Genomic DNA, 19,324 nt, shown 5'->3' on the forward strand with positions numbered 1-19,324 from the left:
CCCCAATGGCCCTCCCCCCCCACCGCCGGCCTGATCACCCACAACTGCCATCCCATCCTGGCCTGATCACCCACAACTGCCCTCCCCTCTTGGCCCCTAACCGCCTCTACCTCGGCCCCGCCACCATGGCTTTGTCCAAAAGAACATCCGGAAGGTCTCCTGGAAAGTCTCCCAGTCTAATTAGCATATTACCCTTTTATTAGTATAGATTTCAGACCCGATTTCGGAAGCTTTCATTCTGAGGGGCACTGGCACAGTACCAACTGGATCCGTGCGGCTCTGAAAAGCTGACTGTGCAGGCCTGGCCCCCGGCCCTCAGGGGGACAGAGCACCAGTGTGAGTCACTCACGCCTGCCGGCCGGCCCTAGGCCCTATGGCATTCCTCACGGGCTGACCAGCACGCACAGCGGCCATGGGTATTAGAAATAGCAGCAATCTTACATTTTATCTGGCCCGGCCCCTCACTCTGGAATGGGGAAACCGAGGCCCGGAGAAATGAAGGACCATCCCCAAAGTCATCCGTGAACGTCCAGAACCAGAGGGGCCCGTCATTTCTCGGCGAATGCCCTTTCCCGTTGACCAGGAAGCGGCTTAGGGAGCACACGCATCATTTCCTACATTTCAAGCGGGGTGCCCGGCTCCATGGCCGTTGGTCCGTATTTATTTCTGGGTTCTGAGTTGCACTTACGCACAGGAAACACACACAGAAGTCTTGAACATCATAGAGCTCCTCTCTTTGTACCCACACTCCCTTTTTTTTCTTTAAGAAACACAAGAACAGCCCTGGCTGGTGTGGCTGTTCTTATATTTCTCAGTGGATAGAGCGTCCGCCTGCAGACTGAAGGGTCCCAGGTTCGATTCCTGGTCAAGGGCACATGCCCGAGTTGTGGGCTTGATCTCCAGTGTGGGGAGTGCAGGAGGCAGCCGATCAGTGATTCTCTCTCATCATTGATGTGTCTATCTCCCTTTCTCCTCTCTCCCTTCCTCTCTGAAATAAGTAATTTAAAAAAAAAGACAAAAATACAAGTGTGTATGTATGTATGTGTGTGTGTGTGTGTGTGTATACATATACATATACATATATATATATATATATATATATATATATATATACATATATATATATATATATCTTTTTTTTTTGCAGAGAACCAGGCTCAACAAGCTGGTGAGCTGGGGCTTCCGCGGACGGGCCTGTCAGCATGGCAGAAGGTTCGCTCTTCAGTGCCCAGGACAATGGTCCCTCTGACTGGGAGTAGCCGAGCCAGCATCGCAAGTGTGCAAAGAGCAGACCAGGCCGGCGTGCATCCGTCGTGTTACACTCTGTTCGATTCGTGTCAATGCATTTCCGCTCCTCCGTGCAGCAGGGAGGGCGGCTTCATTATAGACACCGGGGTGAATGCTAATGGGGACGGGGCAGTCCAGGATCTGGAACCAAGGCCCGTTTCTGACCTCTACAGGCCATTTGGAGAAAAAAAAAAAAAGGTGCTTCTGGAAAATTACAGAGCAGGGGGGCACGGCAGAGCAGACGGGGGGCCGAGGGAGAGAGATGTTTCCCGGATGCCTCCTTGCTGCTCGGAGCGTGCCGGGCACGGGCGTGTCCTACTTTCCGCCGCTCCACCATCTATGTTTAATAGGTTACTGCGGCAACGGGCGGGAGGTCCTTCTCAGGAGGCCTTCGGAGCGGAAATGAAGATCTCCATCCTGCAGCACACAGCGAATAAAAACCCACCATGTTCTGGGCACAGGGCTAGGCCCTCAGGATACAGAGTGAACAAAAGCATCTTTGTTCTCCGAGAACGGACAGTCTGATGGGGGTGGGGGTGAGGGAGGTGGGGTGTGGGGACAGGGACGTCCCCAGGCAATGCCATGCTACAAAACCTAACCTATGTCAGGGTTTCCACAAGATGCTGTGGGAACGTGGGATCGAATCCCGGAGGACTGCCTGGAGGAGGACACCTTTCCTCACACAGTGCATGGAAGGAGGCACATCGGTGCAGGCAAGGTAGCAAAAGAGTGGTGATGTCACCTTGCTTGCCTTGGCAACCCCCACGTGAGCCTGAGACCCAAGCGTCAGGCTCTTTTCCAATGTTCTTGGGGCTCAGAGTCTTTTACGAGAGCCCCAGAGGAAACCATAGTGCAGGCTGGCTCTGAAAATCAATTGTATTGATTTCCGAGAGCATTGGCCCCTGCACAGAAGGCCGTGGGTTTGATTTCCAGTCCAGGATGCAGACCTGGGTTGCAGGTCCGATCCCTGGCCCTGGTCAGAGTGTGTGCTGGAAACAACCAATCTATGTGTCTCTCTCACATCAACGACAGGATGGCCCCCAGTGCCGGCAGCCAGGCTGGCGCAGTGCCCATGCAGACTGTGCCTGTCCCCTCCGACGTGAGCCCTGGGTCCAGAGCTCCTCAATGCAGGCTGCCCCCACGACAGGCTTGTACACGCTCGGTCCCTCTATGTAAACACTGGCACATGGCAGGCAAGGACCCGGCCACCCTGCTCCTGGGCAGGCTCAACTCGCGTGCGCAGGGAGATTATTCCGTGGCAGCCACCAGCTCGCGCTCTCACCGAAACCAATTTCCCTTCTGCACCTCGCACCGACGGCCGGTGGGAAATGGAGGCATTTAAGGGAACTACGTGGGCGTGCAGTCACACGCTGGGTGCCCAGGTTGGAGGCTGGGAAGAAGATACACGTGTCAAGGTGCAGAGACAGGGAGCAAGGTAAGAGCCGGTCCGTGCACCTGAGAGCTCTCGTTCCCTGGCTGGCGGGATGGGCTGCACATACACATGAAACACGCCACAGAGGGGAGGTGCAGACCGTGCAACCGGGGACAGAGGAGAGGTGAGGTGGCTCGGCTGGGCGACTAGGAAAGGTTGGATGGAAGGAAGGCGATATGTGAACTGGGTCTTGGTACCCCCAGTGATGCTATGGGAGACCCTATCGGAGACAGGAAAACATGGGAGGCTTGAAAAATCAAAGAGGCCACTGAGGAAGCTGTGTGGCTCAGCAATGGTGTGTGTGTGTACACACGTGTGTGTGTGCATGTGTGCACGTGTGTGTATATGTTGCTTGATCCGATCAACGGCGATCTTTCCCATTCCAACTCCTACCACACTTTCTCCACATACAAACACATCTTCTAAACCCGTCCCATGAAACATTTTATTCCAAGCTCTCACCCCACCACAGGGCCTTTGCACAAACTCTTCTTAGTTCTTAGCATAGGTGTGTTTTTTTAAATACATTTTTATTGATTTCAGAGAGGAAGGGAGAGGGAGAGAGAGAAACATCCATGATGAGAGAGAATCATCGATTGGCTGCCTCCTGCTCGTCCCCGACTGGGAATCGAACCCGCAACCTGGGCATGTGACCTGACTGGGAATCGAACCTTAACTTCCTGGTTCATAGGTAAGCGCTCAACCACTGAGCCACACTGGCCGGGCTTGCTTTCCTTTTTACCAGGGATCTCCTGCGCGTCCTTCAAGAATCACCTTAACTTATCATCTCCTATTGGTCGGCTTCCCCCCGCCCCCATTACATCAGGTGACCCCGTATTCTCCTCTCTCTGTCTAGCTCCATCACGGCAGGTGCTGCTATATCACAATAAAATGTTTTTGTTGTTGTTGTTCATCTCTCTCACTGAACTGTGAGCAACTTGAGGACACAAAGTGGGTCTTTTCTCTCTGCGACTTCAGAGCTTAGGGAAGGGCCTGACACGTCCATCATATACATTTGCTCCGTAGATGAATCAAGAAACAGCCCACGTTCCTGGCTGTTCCCGGACACGCCCCCTAGACATTCACCTGCCCGGGTCACTTCCTCTCAGAAACACACTCAATGACGAGAAGGCAACACCCCAAACTGCTTGGAGCGGAGACGCGCGTTGTTGACCTCGAGTTCGCATTCTTTCTCTCCCTCCCAGAACGCACATTTTGAACAGATTACCTTCTTGACCTCACGAACCAATGACAAGCAGACACAGTGCAGATGGGACACGTGAAGGCATGCTGGCAGCCTGGATTGGAACTGGGCCCCGTTACTGCCCTCAAAGCTCCGTGTGTGTCACGGAAGAAGTCTGAATGCCGTCATACGGAGGACGGATGTGGGATTTCTGAACCAGAGCAGGGCAATGTGGGGAAGGGCTGGACAAAGAAGGTGCTGTCGAGAGGGACAGCAGTTTGACGACTGCACACACGCCTGGCTCTGCACGAGGACAACATGTGGCTCTGTGAACTATGCATGGAAATGGATGTAATGACAAAGTAGCCACTGGCCTCTATGCTTCGTGCAACAGAACAAAACCTAGAAATAGGGCTGCGGGCTCACAGGGGCTGGCTCTCTGCACCCACATGGTGTGCATGTCCGGTGGTGAAGAAATAACACAGCTGCTAGTCCAATGGTTGCAGTCACAGAACTCGCCATGAACCTGGGGGCTATGGGGTGTCTCTTCTTCCCAGTCCTGGCCTTTCCTCCTCCTCCTCCTCCTCCTCCTCCTCCTCCTCCTCCTCCCCCTCCCCCCTCCCCTCATCTTGGTCCTGGAGGGAGGCCCACTCCCGGATCTGCCGATCCAGCTCAGAGCAGCTCCCCTCCCGGTCGGAGCTGCTGTCGGGACCGTAGTCGATCTCCTCCATACATGGGGGCTCGTCATCCAGTTCTGCGGTGTTGCTGCCGCTGCCGCCACCGCTGCTGCATCTGCGTGCGTCCCCGGGCCATGTGGACGAGAGAGGAAGGAGAAGAAGGAAGGGAAGGAAAATGGAAGGAGACGTACAGAGGGGAGGAGGCACGGAAACAGGGAAAGGGAGAGAGGAAGAGGAAAGAGAAGTTACCCACAGGAAGGAACACGTAAAAAGAAGTCAGAAAGAGGAGAAGCGTGGGCCTCGTCTCCTCTGAGCGGGAAACCCAAGCGTCCCTGTGCCTTGAGCTGGGAGCCTGGTGTCGCCCACTCCCTGGGGACAGAGAGAGGAAACCACACGGAACCGAGGCCGCCTCCTTCCTGTGCCAGTGGACTCTGCAGACAAGAGGTTCCCAGGCTCAGGACGTGGACAAGATCCTCAGGATCCTCTGGGGTTAACATCAGCAACCAGAGGCGGCCACCGTGGCTCGTCCGGGATTGACGTGCTGTTCACTCCCGGGACACGGTGGGACTGGAATGGGGGTAGGTAGGACTCAAAATCCTGCCCATCTTGCATTCCAATCTCATGAGTCATACGGCATAGCTTCCTTCCTCGTGATGAATGATTTATTGGAATGAGAACATTAGTCCAGGTTGAAATGCATAAACCAGAGAACAAGTAGGGAAATAGCATTCTGGACTACGTTGTGCCCCGCCCTCATCTCTCTGTCAACCTTCAGTTTATTCACATACTAGAGGCCCGGTGCACAAAATTCATGCACAGGCAGAGTCCCTAGGCCGGCTGGTGGTCAGGGCCGATGGGGGCCTTCCTTCCGGCTGTGGCTGCCAGCCGGGGCCTTCCTTCATTCCATGACACCCCCTGACAGTCAGCGCATGTGAATGATCGTTCTCCCGGTCGAACTCCCATGGGGACAATTTGCATACTAGGCTTTTATATATATAGATGGGACACCCAGCGAGAAATCTAAGGGGGTGACAGAAACAGAACAAATATTGACCGTATAACGTGGACAAAGGGAATTTCCTCCCAAGGACCTGTTATCTCCTTCATTTGCATGAGGCACCTCCTTTTCCAAGGACTTTCTCATCGCTCCCTACTTAGGACTTGACCAATTAGGGTTCACTGCGTGCTGCAATCGGGTTATATAGCTACAATCAGCAACGGCTCCTACGCTGTGATGTACGGAAGGCAAGCACTTCATCAACTGGACAGAGCTGCTCATCCACCTGCCGCGCCATAAACAATGAAACAGGTAATCCACTCGGAAAATGAACCAGGGGCCGTGTCTTAACTACCTACGGATGGGTGGGAGCTGCCTGCATGCTTCCCGGGCACCTGGCACCCTAAACTGAAGGTCCTGTGGGATGCTGCCTGAACAGAGAGGAGGGGGACAGTGGGAATCTCGTCTCCACAGCACCACGGCCTTAAATTATCCTACTTCCCAGGCTGAACTGTGGGTGATAAAGAAATCGAGTAAAGACCCGGCCAGTGTGTCTCAGTGCTTGAGCATCGACCTATGAACCAGGAGGTCACAGTTCGATTCCCAGTCAGGGCACATGCCCGTGTTGCGAGCTCGATCCCCAGTAAGAGGCGTTCAGGAGGCAGCTGATCCATGATTCTCTCTCCCCATTGATATTTCTGTCTCTCCCTTCCTCTCTGAAATCAATAGAAATATATTTTTAAAAAATGTCTACTCTCCCCATTGCTATTTTTCAACATAGTACTGGAAGTTCTAGCCAGCATAACAAGACAGGGAGAGAATATAAAAGACATATAGGTAGGAAAGCAAAAGATAAAATGATCTCTATTTAAGAATGTACAAGAACAACAATAAAAAGTGTTTTAAAAAATAACTCTAGAACTAAAAGATAGCTCAGTGAGGTCATAGGTTACAAGATTAACATAGTAACATCAATTGTACTTGTAGCAATGAGCATGTTAAAATCAGTAAACATTTATAATCAGTAAAAAAAAAAAAAAATGAGACACTTAGGTGTCAATAGAACAAAACATGTACCGCACTTGTATGCTAAAAAAAATATAAAAATCTGTGGATAAGAATCAAGGAAAGTTTAAATAAATGAAGAAACATCACTGGCCTAGAAGAGTCAGCATTGTAAAGATGTCAATCCCCACCCCCCACCCCCAAATTGCTATACACATTTTACACAGTTCCTATTGAAGTTCCAAAAAGATCTGTGTGGATTCAGACAAGATGACCCTACAATGCATACGGAAAATGCGAAGGAACTAAATATACCTAAAATAGTTTTGGGAATGAGAACAGAGTGGGAGGAATCACACTAGACAATTTCAAGGCGGGTTATATCGCTACAATCAGCAAATCCGTACGGTGCCGGCCCGGGGGTAGACAGGTAGATCGATAGAACGAAACAGCGGACCCAGAAACAGATCCACACGAGCAAAACCAACTGGTGTTTGACCAAAGTACCGAGGCAGCGCAACCACTCGGAAAGCTGGCGGGAAGTGAGGAGAGGGGAGAAACGTACTCATCGGGGCACCAGGTATCACGTAAGCACAGTAGGACCGCAGGCTCGGTTTCCATGACACAAACAGCGTATTCACACGAAATGTCTTCATGTGAGGAGGAAGGGAGAAAGAGAACAAGTCGAGATCTCCAGCCATTCATCAGCTAGCACAGCAGCGTGGAGAAGATAAATACGGTATTGCCAAGCAAACAAGACTTGTTTGTTGGTATTCGGCCCATTCTCATCCATCCGTCCATCCATCCATCCATCCGTTCATTCAATTATTTAGTTATCAACCAGTTAGTCAGCACCTACTAGAAGATCAAGGATAAAAAATGAGAAGAGTACATCTTTAAAGCTCAGCAACTATATTCAAGGCGACTGAAAATCATAGAAACCATAATCACATGTAAGCAACAAGAATTAGGATAGAATCTATTAAAAAAGTGGGGGGAGAAAAAAGGGGATGGACATACAAAATAATAATAATAAACTGCTGGTAGCAGTGTCTCTGGGGTCAGGGCTGCCAAGGATCCTGCCACCACTCGGTCCATCATCTTATTTCCTTTGAACAAAACTGCTCAAGTCTAGCAAAACGCAATAAAACGGTCCTATCGCTCCTGCCAACCCCACCCATCTTGAAGGAAAAGTGTGCACCCTCCTCTTTGAAATCTTCTGACAGCAGCAGCAAGCCCTTTGCCTTTCTGTCCTCTGTTCCAGCAACGTCCTGCTCTGACAGATTACGTACTTTTGTCGAATGGCAATGCCCGTGGTAATAGCAATTCTACCCGTGCTGACCCCTACTGGTTTGAAGACTGACAGCGGCACTGCCCTTACGCCCAGAGCAGTGAGGACTCTAACAGGTACTCATCTTGGTACCTGTTTCTTCATCCCAGGGAATCCCCGTCCTCATAAAGAACCTTACTCTGCCCGGTGGTGTGACTCGGTGATTGAGTCTCGACCTATGAACCAGGAGGTCACGGGTTCGATTCCCGGTCAGGGCACATGCCTGGGTTGTGGGTTCCATCCCTAGTAGGAGGTGTGCAGGAGGCAGCCGATCGATGATTCTCTCTCATCCTTGATGTTTCTATCTCTCTTTCCCTCTCCCTTCCTCTCTGAAATCAATAAAACTATATTTTTAAAAAATAATATGCAGAAATCAAACTACGCTTCCATCAATAGGGTGGCTCTTAATACTCAGCTGTGGGAAATGCATGGAGAAAACACTGAAAATTGGTTTCATTTCTTCCTTTTCATCTGGCTGCTCTGATATCCTGTAGACACACATTCAGAGGTCACCTTCTCTGAGTTCCATCTGTGAAATGGGCACGTTACTAGCTTTGTTCTTGAAACGATATGAAGGAAAACAACTTTCTTAGCACAAAACATGACCTGTGAACACACATGCATTTTTACCCCCCGTTCTCCCCACAGCTTTGGAAACCAGGCTTGAGAATACGTTTATCCTGGCCAGTTCATCCTCCTCGTCCTCGGATATACTCCCGAGCCCAGCTTTCTAACAGTTTCTACGCAAAGCCGTGAAGGAGTCTCCCTCCCTTGCAATGCCTCCAAGCCAGCCAGTACAGCGATTTGCAACTTTATGATGTGATAAATAGAATTTCTTTGTTTTGATTTTTTCATTTGCATATTTATTGAGATATGACGATCTCAATTAGTTCTGCTTTCTTTGTTTTGTTTGTTTTCTTGGTTGGGGAATGGCAGCGTTCTACAGTGTACAATAATTCTGCATGCTAACAGGCTGAACGGAACCCAGCCTGTGGCATACCTTGGCATCGGTGCTGATTAAAATGCAGTGTTAGCCCAGTCAGGGTGGCTCAGTGGTCGAATGTCGACCCATGAACCAGGAGGTCACGGTTCAATTCCTGGTCGGGACACACACCCGGGTTGCAGGCTCGATCCCCAGTGTGGGGTGTGCAGGAGGCAGCCGATCCATGATTCTCTCTCATCATTGATGTTTCTTTCTCTCTCTCTCTTTCTCTCTCCCTCCCTCTCCCTCTCCCTCTCCCTTCCTCTCTGGAATCAATAAAAATATGTTTTAAAAGTTTAATGCAACTTTATGGATTCTCTTTTCACTTGTTTTCTCTTTAAATGCTGAGGTGATGCTCAAGACTTGGGTGCATGTCAGACCTCAAGAGGCAGCCACCCACTGAGAAGCAAGAGACCGTCACACTCGGCCACACCTACTTAACATGTCCTTCCCATCCTGCCTGTCCCCCAGGTCCCTCCTGAGAAAGCTGAGCTCCTCCTACAGCCACTTCCCAAAGAAACGCAGCCTCATTGCATCTTGGCTTTTTAAAAAATAGAAATATTTTTATTGATTTTAGGGAGGAAGAGAGAGAGAGAGAGAGAGAGAGAGAGAGAGAGAGAGAGAAACATCAATGATGAGAGAGAATTATTGATTGGCTGCCTCCTGCATGATCGAATTGAGCCAGCAACCCAAGCATGTGCCCTGACCAGGAATTGAACTGTGACCTCCTGGTGCATAGGTCGACACTCAACCACTGAGCCACACCAGCCGGGTGCATCCTGGCTTTTGTAGAGGAGAAAGAGCAACTCTGAAGGGCCTGAGAGAGATGGAAACATCAAGGATGAGAGAGAATCACCCATTGGCTGCCTCCTGCACAGCCCTCATGGAGCCCATAACCCAGGCATGTGCCCTGACCAGGAATCGAACCTTGACCTCCTGGTTCATAGGTCGACGCTCAACCACTGAGCCACGCCGGCCCGGCTGTGTCCTAAGCAAAGCCCTGTCGTAGTGACCACTTTGTCAGCTCTCAGCAAACCTTGGCTGCCCTCCCCAGCCCTTAACTTCATCAACGTTGCGTTCGTATCAACTTCGGTATTTCGGAGGCTTGGTGCCACGTGCCTGGGGAGAAAAGCAACTCCCACAGCGTGACCCCTGCTTCTTTCTCCAGCCGAGTTTCCTAAGTCCGTTCTCTCCGTAACCCCTTCCTGAACCTGGTTTCCCCGCCCCTCGGACACGCTCTGGACTCTGTGTTTCTCTGACGTGGCTGATATTGACTCTCCTACAATGTCATCCTTCTTGCCGCGGGTAATCCAAACCCCAGATGTCTCCAGATCAAGGCCAGATGTGATTTCCTTTGGGGGAAAAACACACACACACACACGTCCACAGTTATGCAGATTAGAAAGACTTACTCATCTGATGTGAGGGTCCTTGCTCACTGCATTTCCCCGTACAGGTCATATTAACGGGTCACCCTCAGAGCTCTGAGCTCCTGCTTTGCACACAGAAAATGCTCACAACAAAAGTCCACGAAAGAAGGGCAGAAAAACTCCCTTTCTTATCATGAGAGAAAGATACGCTGCACGCAGATGAGGGGTCACCCGCTGTCTCCCCTGATTTCCACTGGCTACACGGAAACGGAAGAGGGAGGGGAGGCGATGAAGAGAACTCATACTGTACGTTTCAAAACTGCAGACCTTAAAGGGCTAGAAGGGGCATTTCCTCCTGAGATCATTTGCTAAAACGTTAAGCTAATGGGAGATTCCCGTTCGCTTGCCTGGGCAGATACCTGTGTTCTGTGTCCTTTGGAACGAAGAAAGCACCAGAATTTCCCATTTATTTTTCAGAGAGAGGGAGAGACGGAGAGAAGCATTGATGTGAGAGAAACGTATTGATTGGTTGCTGCCTGCATGAGCCTCGGCCAGAGACAAGGGCTGGGGAGGAGCCTGCAGCTGAGGTACGTGCCCTTGACTGGAATCGAACTTGGAACCCTTCGGTCTGCAGGCCAACGCTCTATCCACTGAGCCAAACTGGCTGGGGCAACACTTCACTTTTTTTAAATATATTTTATTGATTTTTTACAGAGAGGAAAGGAGAGGGATAGAGAGTTAGAAACATCAACGAAGAGAGAGAAACATCGATCAGCTGCCTCCTGCACACCCCCTACTGGGGATGTGCCGGCAACCAAGGTACATGCCCTTGACTGGAATCAAACCCGGGACCCTTCAGTCCGCAGGCAGACGCTCAATCCACTGAGCCAAACCGGTTTAAAACCAAGTCTTTTTGTGAGAGAGTGTGTGTGTGTGTGTGTGTGTGTGTGTGTGAGAGAGAGAGAGAGAGAGAGAGGAAGCTAGTGGGACCTCTCAAGGGAGGTGAGCTGAACCCCAAAGATGCCAATTTTAATTTATTTCCACATTCCATTCCACGAGAATTCAATTAATCGAGTATTTGTGAAGAGAATCAATGTTATACACGTGACTACTGACCTTCTGGGAAGTATTGTGATGTGAGCAGTGAACTGGGCACAGCGTGAATCAGTGAAAACAAGTTGTAAGTTTAAGGGAACAATGGTGTGCGCTGTTAAATGTGAAAATATTAACTCAAGAGAGGATAGGCTCTGAGGGTCATAACCGGCTGTGACAGGACACGAGAGATTGCGAAGAACCTGTCAGAAACGGGTCAGAGAAGGTGTGTCACAAGGAGTCAAGCTCTAGGTGGCGCTGTGATAACTCCTTCTGGGCAACATCATAAAGCATGGTATGCAATCCTCCTAAATAATAAAAGGCTGATATGCAAATTGTCCCCACGGGCGGGAGTTCCACCAACTGGGAGTTAGACGGGCGCTGACCACCAGGGGGTAGCGCGGTACATGGTGGGCATTGGCAGCGGGCGGCAGTGGAGGCGCTGCCAGCCCCGATGGGCCCCGAAGTGAGTGGGACTGCAGCGGGATGGCAGAGCAGGTGAGAGGGTGGTGCCAAGCCAAGGCGGGTGGGGGGGGGGCCTATCGCCCTGCTGGTCGCCCCACAAATCAGCCCTGATGGCCCGCCAGGCCTAGGGTCCCTACTCGTGCATGATTTTCATGCACTGGGCCTCTAGTAAATTATAATAAACTTTAAAGTGATGTATAATACACCACCTAATTTGGCCAAAAGCAAGAGCAAATAAATATCAATAGCAAAACCTTGATTCTGTATTTTCAAGAATTATAATAGAGCACAGATTATCTAAGTTAGGTGAATTTACAAATTCTATACATTAAATTATGTTTGCAATTATTAGAGTGTCTTTAAAAAGCTTCTTTAATGTACATGGAAGTAGCATTGCTAAATACATGTGTTAGCACCATCTGGTAGCATCTATTAGGAAATATATATATATATATCTTTATACACATTTTTTTTTTCAGAGAGGAAGAGACAGGGAGAGAGAGATAGAAACAGCCATGATGAGAGAGAATCATGGATCGGCTGCCTCCTGCACGCCCCCTACTGGGGATCGAGCCCACAACCCGGGCATGTGCCCTGACCGGGAATGGAACCCTGACCTCTTAGTTCATAAGTCGACACTCAACCACTGAGCCACACCTGCCGGGCTGTTAGGAAGTAGGAAGTTTTTATCATTTAATAGTTACAGTAACCTATAGCGATCACAATGCAATGTATCTACTAGATCTAAAGACTTACTGACAAGCATTTCCCAAGACAGTTTAAATAAATCCCAGGCTCACTGAAACTCCTAGAATTACGAATTCATCGAACTCATTCACTCGTTCAATAAATGTGCATCGACCGCCTTTTGCTCATTTCTCTAGTCTTTCATTTAGAAAGAAAAAGGGGAAGAAAGAATGGCCTTCCATCCGCCGTTTGAGGCCGCGGACTATCGCCGGGGAAGGAAACAGAGGAGTCCTGGGACGAGAGTGAGGGACAGACTTGCCCGAGACCAAAAACAGCTTGTTCTCTGAAAGTTCTAGATCAGGGGCAGGCAGTGCACCCTGGGAACTCGGCCGAAGGAATAAGTAACTTGTGCAAAGGGAGGCAGGGAAGGTGTCTCTAGAGGGGGGCGTAGGAGCTTTTATGCAGGCAAATAGGTGAGGCAAGATACTCCAGGATGAAGAGCAACATGCAGCCCTAGCCAGTGTGGCTCAGTGGATAGAACATCGGCCTGTGGACCCAAGGGTCCCTAGTTCGATTCCCGGTCAGGGCACATACCCTGGTTGTGGGCTTGATCCCCAGTAGGGGGAGCGCAGAGGCAGCCGATCCAGGATTTTCTCTCATCATTGATGTTTCTCTTGCTCTCTCCCTCTCCCTTCCTCTCTGAAATCAATAAAATTATATTTAAAAAAATACGAAGTGTAACATGTGCAAAATCCCAGCAGGAAGGGAGAGAGTGGTGTGGACAGCGAGTGGCTGAGTGTTCCGGGGCGTCCGGAGCATACTAGTAATGTGTGTGGTTAGTGATTGGTGGACGGGAAGCTGGGGGCGGGCAGAAGCTGAGGGACCAGGGACAGTTAACCAGGCTGTGTTTTATTCCGTGTTCATCAGGAAGATGCCGGCGCGCCCTCCGTCCCATTATCATTCGGCATAATTATTTAAAATTAACTTGTTGGAGATCCGCTGCTTAATTTAGAAGAGATAATTGGAACGATGTATTGGGTAATAATATTTGACATCATTAATGGGGGTATAATTATCCGTGCTATTTAAAAAATTAGTGCAATACCAATATTTTCTCACAAAATGAAGCAAAAGTTATTAACTACAAAGCGACTTGCCTACATCCGTTCTGGAATGTACATGCCTGGTGCTAATCCCTCCAATCGAAAAAAATCTATTTAAGATTTTCTCATGGCCCGGCTGGGTGGCTCAGTGGTTGAGCTTCAGCCTATGAACCAGGAGGTCACGGTTTGATTCCCGGTCAGGGCACATGCCAGGGCTGTGGGCTCCATCCCCAGCAGGGGGCGTGCAGGAGGCAGCCGATCCATGATTCTTCCTCACCATTGATGTTTCTATCCCTTTCTCTCCCTCCCTCTCCCTTCCTCTCTGAAATCAATAAAAAAAAAAAAAATACATACATAAAATAAAGCTTTCCATGATACCTCTTCCTCCCACAGCATCCCAAGAATCCCACGTCCAGCAGTAAGAGATTGGGGGGACACAGAGGACTCCCCACCGATAGATAACCACCCAACATGACAAAAGGGGGTGTGGCTGCCGCCCGAGTCCCCTCACTGCACCCAGAGCTGCTTCTAACACCTCGCGAAACCACACGGCTGAGCCACATACACAGCAGCTTCGAGATGGTCCCTGGTCGACGAAGCAACACCCTTTCTCCGAGGCCTCCTCAGAGGAGTTTTCTGGAACCCAGAGCCAAAGGAAATGGGTGGTTTATGGCGGGCACTGCATATTCATCAGATTCCAGTGCCCTGACCGGGAATCGAACCGTGACCTCCTGCTTCATAGGTCGGTGTGTGACCACGAAGCCATGCCAGCCGGGCCCGCCTCTCAATATCCCGAGTACAAATGCTGGCCAGAATCAGACCATTGTCACAAGAGCGCCCAGCATTTATGGCCAATAAAACCCTGTGACAACGCGGCTGGCATGTTTCAGGAGCGAAGGGGCCACGTGGCTGCTTTCCCCACCACTTGCTCGATGGATGGTCCATGTGAGCTGCCTGGTGGAGGAGGATGAGGGACGCGAAGGACGTCGGCTCTGACGCTGAGGTACAATGTGACCTCAGCCTCGATCCTCAGCCCAGGACTCCCTCACCCCACCCCCTTCTCCAGGTCCCCCTTCCCCCCCCCCACCTGGAGTCCCATCCTGACCTCTACCTTCAATCCGGCCTCTGAACACAGACACCAGGAAGTGGAAGGAAAGCCAGGGCTCACAATCTTCACGTTTTCTCATAGAAAACAAATCGGAGTGTCAGCACTGTGCCAGCGCTGCATCTTTAACACCGAGGAGGTCGCCCCAGGCCGGTAAGCGTTAATACAACAAGCTCCCCAACAGATGCAAGGCAGATGCTGAAGCAACGCTATGAGGCTCCGTGCTAATCCCAACTACAAACTCGGGCCCTGTTCTTCTATGGCATCTTCAATGTTAAAAAATTAAAAACCATCACCAAAGCACCAAAAACGAACAAACAAACAAAAACCCGCCAGTGAAGTTGTGGCAAAGAACAGGCTGTGTGTCTGACTGAGGGAAGTGGCTACATGTACCAACCACTGTCTGGGCACAGGGGTGGCGTTTGGCTCTGGGCTTGCCCCAAGTAGCAGGAATATTTGTAAGACCTACATCTTTTTAAAAATATATACTTTTTTACTGATTTCAGAGAGGAAGGGAGAAGGAGAGAGAGAGAGAAACATCAATGATGAGAGAGAAGCATCGATTGGTTGCCCCCTGCAGGCCGCCACCAGGAACCGAGCCCCCAACCCGGGCATGTGCCCTTGACCGGAATTGAATACGGGACCCTTCAGTCCGTAGGCCAACGCTCTACCCACTGAGTCACACTGGCTAGGGCAGTGGTCGGCAAACTCATTAGTCAACAGAACCAAATATTAATAGTACAACAATTGAAATGTCTTTTGAGAGCCAAATTTTTTAAACTTAAACTTCTTCTAATGCCACTTCTTCCAAATAGACTCGCCCAGGCCGTGGTATCTTTTGGAAGAGCCACACTCAAGGGGCCAAAGAGCCACATGTGGTTCGCGAGCCGCAGTTTGCCGACCACTGGGCTAGGGCCATTTTACAGTTTTGATCATGCTGGAGGCAAAATAAAAAGTTAACAGGATCCAGAGAAAGGAAAACGGGACATTTTTAAAATGACTGGAGCTTTTTCATACATCTTTGAAAAGCCCCGAATAAAAGTAGGTTCTTAAAATTTTTATTCTCCTTATGAATAGCTTCTGATGGTCCATGCTAACGAACCAGATGACTAACTCCCTTTTAGGTTTCATGAGAATTTTGTTCAGAAACCGACTCATCTGGCTCAGCAGGGGACCAAGGAGACCTGCGGGCCTCTGCTCCCCCATTGCACCCGCCCTGCGCTTGGAAGGAAGAGCAGAAGATAAGAGTTTTCCGCTGTCATCTTAAACAGGGAAAATTAATTGCTCCTGGAAAGATGAAAAGTTTATGTTTGAATAAAAACCCGGTGCAAAATCCTGTGTGTTTTTTCCTTCTTCTGTTCCCAGCTGCGGGGACCTGGGGTTTGGCAGGAAAAGGGAGCTTATAAAATAGAGCCACAGAGACAAGCACCAGATCCCTCCCCAATTAGGAAGCAAGCGGGCCGTCTGGTAGACCCTGTGGCTAAAGCCAGACAGCAGGTAGAGGGGAAGCAAGCGGAGATGGACGATGTTTGCAAGTTTGAGAATGAGCGCCTTCCCATGCCTTGTACATTTATATATTCAGCCAGGTCTGCCTGTTCATCGGCAAAGGGACGACTGAAAATCCAAATCACAAACCTTGCCGACCACATGGTGATGGATCTGTAACGGGCCTAAGATTCACGTCTATGATTCTGGCCGGTGTGGCTCCATGGGTGACCATCGACCTATTTTTCCTTTGATTTTTAGAGAGTGGAAGGGAGAGGGAGAGAGGCGGCAACAGAGAAACATTGATGTGAGAGAGACACATCCATTGGTTGCCTCCTTCATGTGCTCAGACCGGGACTGGGGATCTAGCCTGCCACCGAGGTACGTGCTCTTGACTGGAATCGAGCTAGACCTCCGCTTTCCCGTCTGCACATGGAATAACGTTGGTTTCTGCTTTATCTCCCTGTAGTCAAGGGGGTCAATGAAGAAGAGACCGAGAGTGGTGTGTGCTGTGAAGGACAGAGCAGATCATGGCTTCTAAACATGCCCCCTCCCTCAGAAAACTCTCAGGGCACCTCGGACTGCAGGGCACCGGGGCCAGAAAAGGTGTGAGAGAGAGAGCAAGGTGGACAAGGCCCTGGCCCCGAGCTGCCCGGGGAAGGTGGTGGGCCTGCCCGAGGTCCACCCCTCTGAGGCCGTGCCAGGTCGGGAGCCCATTGGTGTTGATGAGAAATCAGACCTAGGGTCTGGGAGAGGGTCCATTTCAAGGAGCCACTGATCCGCAGAGGCAGGGCCTGGGTCATGCCCGCCCTCATCTTGGGCTCCTGGGTTATGGAGTTCTATTTGCAACGAGAGGCCCGGTGCACAACATGTGTGCACTGGGGTGGGGGGCTGTCCCTCAGCCCGGCCTGTGCCCTCTCGCAGTCTGGGACCCCCTCGGGGGATGTCCGACTGCCGGCTTAGGCCCGCTAGGCCGTGAGCCCGGCTTCTGGCTGAGTGGTGCTCCCCCTGTGGGAGCGCAATGACCACCAGGGGACAGCTGCTGCGTTGAGCATCTGCACCCTGGTGGTCAGTGCGTGTCATAGCGACCAGTTGTTCCACCGTTCGGTCGATTTGCATATTAGCCTTTTATTATGTAGGATAAGTCCCTCTAGCTCATCAGACCCTCCTGCCATGAGCTGCGAAGGGAGAGACGCGATGGATGGCTCTGCAGCTTCTGAGAAGGGGTCCTGGGCAAGGGGCGGATGCCTGCCCTAAACAAGCGCCACCTCCCCTCCCCTCGGGGGTCAGCACAGAGGGGGACACAGACTTCGCCAGCATGGGAAGACAGCGGGGCCTGTGTTTGATATGGTTAGGATTCAATCAAGGTTTTCTGCTCTAATGACACGGCATTTAAATAAATCCAGCCTGGTAAGTAATTGCCGTGCAATTAAACGTGTATTTATGCCAGCCCGGCCTTCCCCGTGCAGCTGTCTCTCTTCCTGCTCCTCTACGTGGCTGGGACATGTGAACCCACAAATCAGAGGGGTGCTAGGGAGGAGGGAGCCCCGCTTCTCTCCCGGGGGTGCCTGCTCCCAGGGGTGCAGCAGGAGTTCTGGGGACAGGAGGGATGAGACCGCTGAGGTGCCTGGCCCCCTAGTTGGTCTCAGCAAACAAGTGTCTGAAGAGCCAATAATTCAGCTAAGAAATCTGGAACGTGACACAGGGAGACACACAGTGGCTGTAATTCCCACCTGAGAGTAAGCGCGTTAAATGTGAGGGAGCTACGAAGCCCCGCCAACAGCAGGGATTGTCAGACTGGATTTAAACACCACAGCACAGCTATATTCTCTGTACAGGAGCCACATGATAGGTTCAGAGAGACAAGTGAGGTGACGTTGACAAGACAGAAGGAGATGTGCCATGCACACATGTCCATCAGGGAGCTGGAGGGATTGTCTTCCCAGCAAAGGCAGTGTTTCAGAAAAGATATGTTATGAGAAACCGTGAGGGCTATTCAGTAATGATACAATGATCAATTCCCTGGGAAGGTACAAGAATGATCCCACATGTCTACACACTTAACCACAAAGTCCGAAACAAGGGAAGGAAAAACTGACCGAGGTTAAAAAGAAAAAAAAAAGACCGATGGACCCTTCAACAGTAATATCCTATCTAATAAGGAGGGAATATGCTAAGTGACCCTCACGCCATTGCAAAGATGGCAGCACCCACAGCCAATAAGAAAGGAATATGCTAATTGACCACCACGCCCTCAAAGATGGTGGTGCCCACAGCCAATAAGGAGGGAATATGCTAATTGCTGCCCTGCTCTCAAAGATGGCAGCGCCCACAGCCAATCAGGAGGGAATATGCTAATTGACCACCATGCCCTCAAAGATGGTGGTGCCCAGCCACATGATGGCGGCACCCAGTCCCCTCAGCCCCACTGGGGCGGCAGGCATGTGGCAAGGCCGGGCCTGCCCCTAGGTGGGCCCAGCCTTTCAGTGCACCTGCCTCCGGAGTCCCCCAGTCCCCTCAGCCCCCCAGCCGCCCAGGGCCGACCCAAGGCGCAGGCAAGCCTCAGCTGTCAGCTGCCCAGCCACCCAGGGCTGGCCTGAGGTGCAGGCAAGCCTCGGATGGTGGCTGCCCAGATGCCCAAGGCCGCCCGAGGCTCAGGTAACCAGGGCCGGCCCAGGCTTGCGCTGCCAGCAGTGACAGCAGCAGAGGTGTGATGGGGGCGTCGCCTTCCCGATTGCCAGGTCGCCTCCCACCCCTGGGGGCTCCTGGACTGTGAGAGGGGACAGGCTGGGCTGAGGGACCCCCCTTCCAGTGCATGAATTTTAATGCACTGGGCCTCTAGTTGGATATAAATACTTTATTCTCAAGGGTGGACAGAAAAATGAAACAGAACCTGAGCAAGAGCCCCGGCCGGTGTGGCTCAGTTGGCTGAGTGTCGTCCTCGTGCACCAAGAGGTTGCTGGTTCGATTCCTGGTCAGGGAAGATGGCCAGGTGTTGTGCTCAGTCCCTAGTAAGGGGCATGCAGGAGGCAGCCAATTGATGTTTTGCTTTCACATTGATGTTTCTCTCTTCCTCTCTCTCTTTAAAAATCATTAAAAAATCTTTTAAAAAATAAATAAGCAA

General features: G+C 50.9%; 1 protein-coding gene across 1 annotated transcript in view; it reads right to left on the bottom strand.

Moving 5' to 3' along the window:
- Positions 1 to 4,435: 4,435 nt before the first annotated feature.
- Positions 4,436 to 19,324, bottom strand: part of AGBL1 (AGBL carboxypeptidase 1) — a gene marked incomplete at its 3' end in the record, with an annotated part of 283,890 nt that continues 269,001 nt past the window's right edge. Inside the window, exon 23 of the mRNA XM_080651582.1 lies at positions 4,436 to 4,694. Within this exon, the coding sequence (XP_080507708.1) occupies positions 4,436 to 4,694 (259 nt within the window). The remainder of the gene's footprint in view (positions 4,695 to 19,324) is intronic.

The sequence above is a fragment of the Plecotus auritus genome (genome assembly GCF_963455305.1).
Source record: "Plecotus auritus genome assembly, chromosome: 15".
Lineage (NCBI taxonomy): Eukaryota > Metazoa > Chordata > Mammalia > Chiroptera > Vespertilionidae > Plecotus > Plecotus auritus.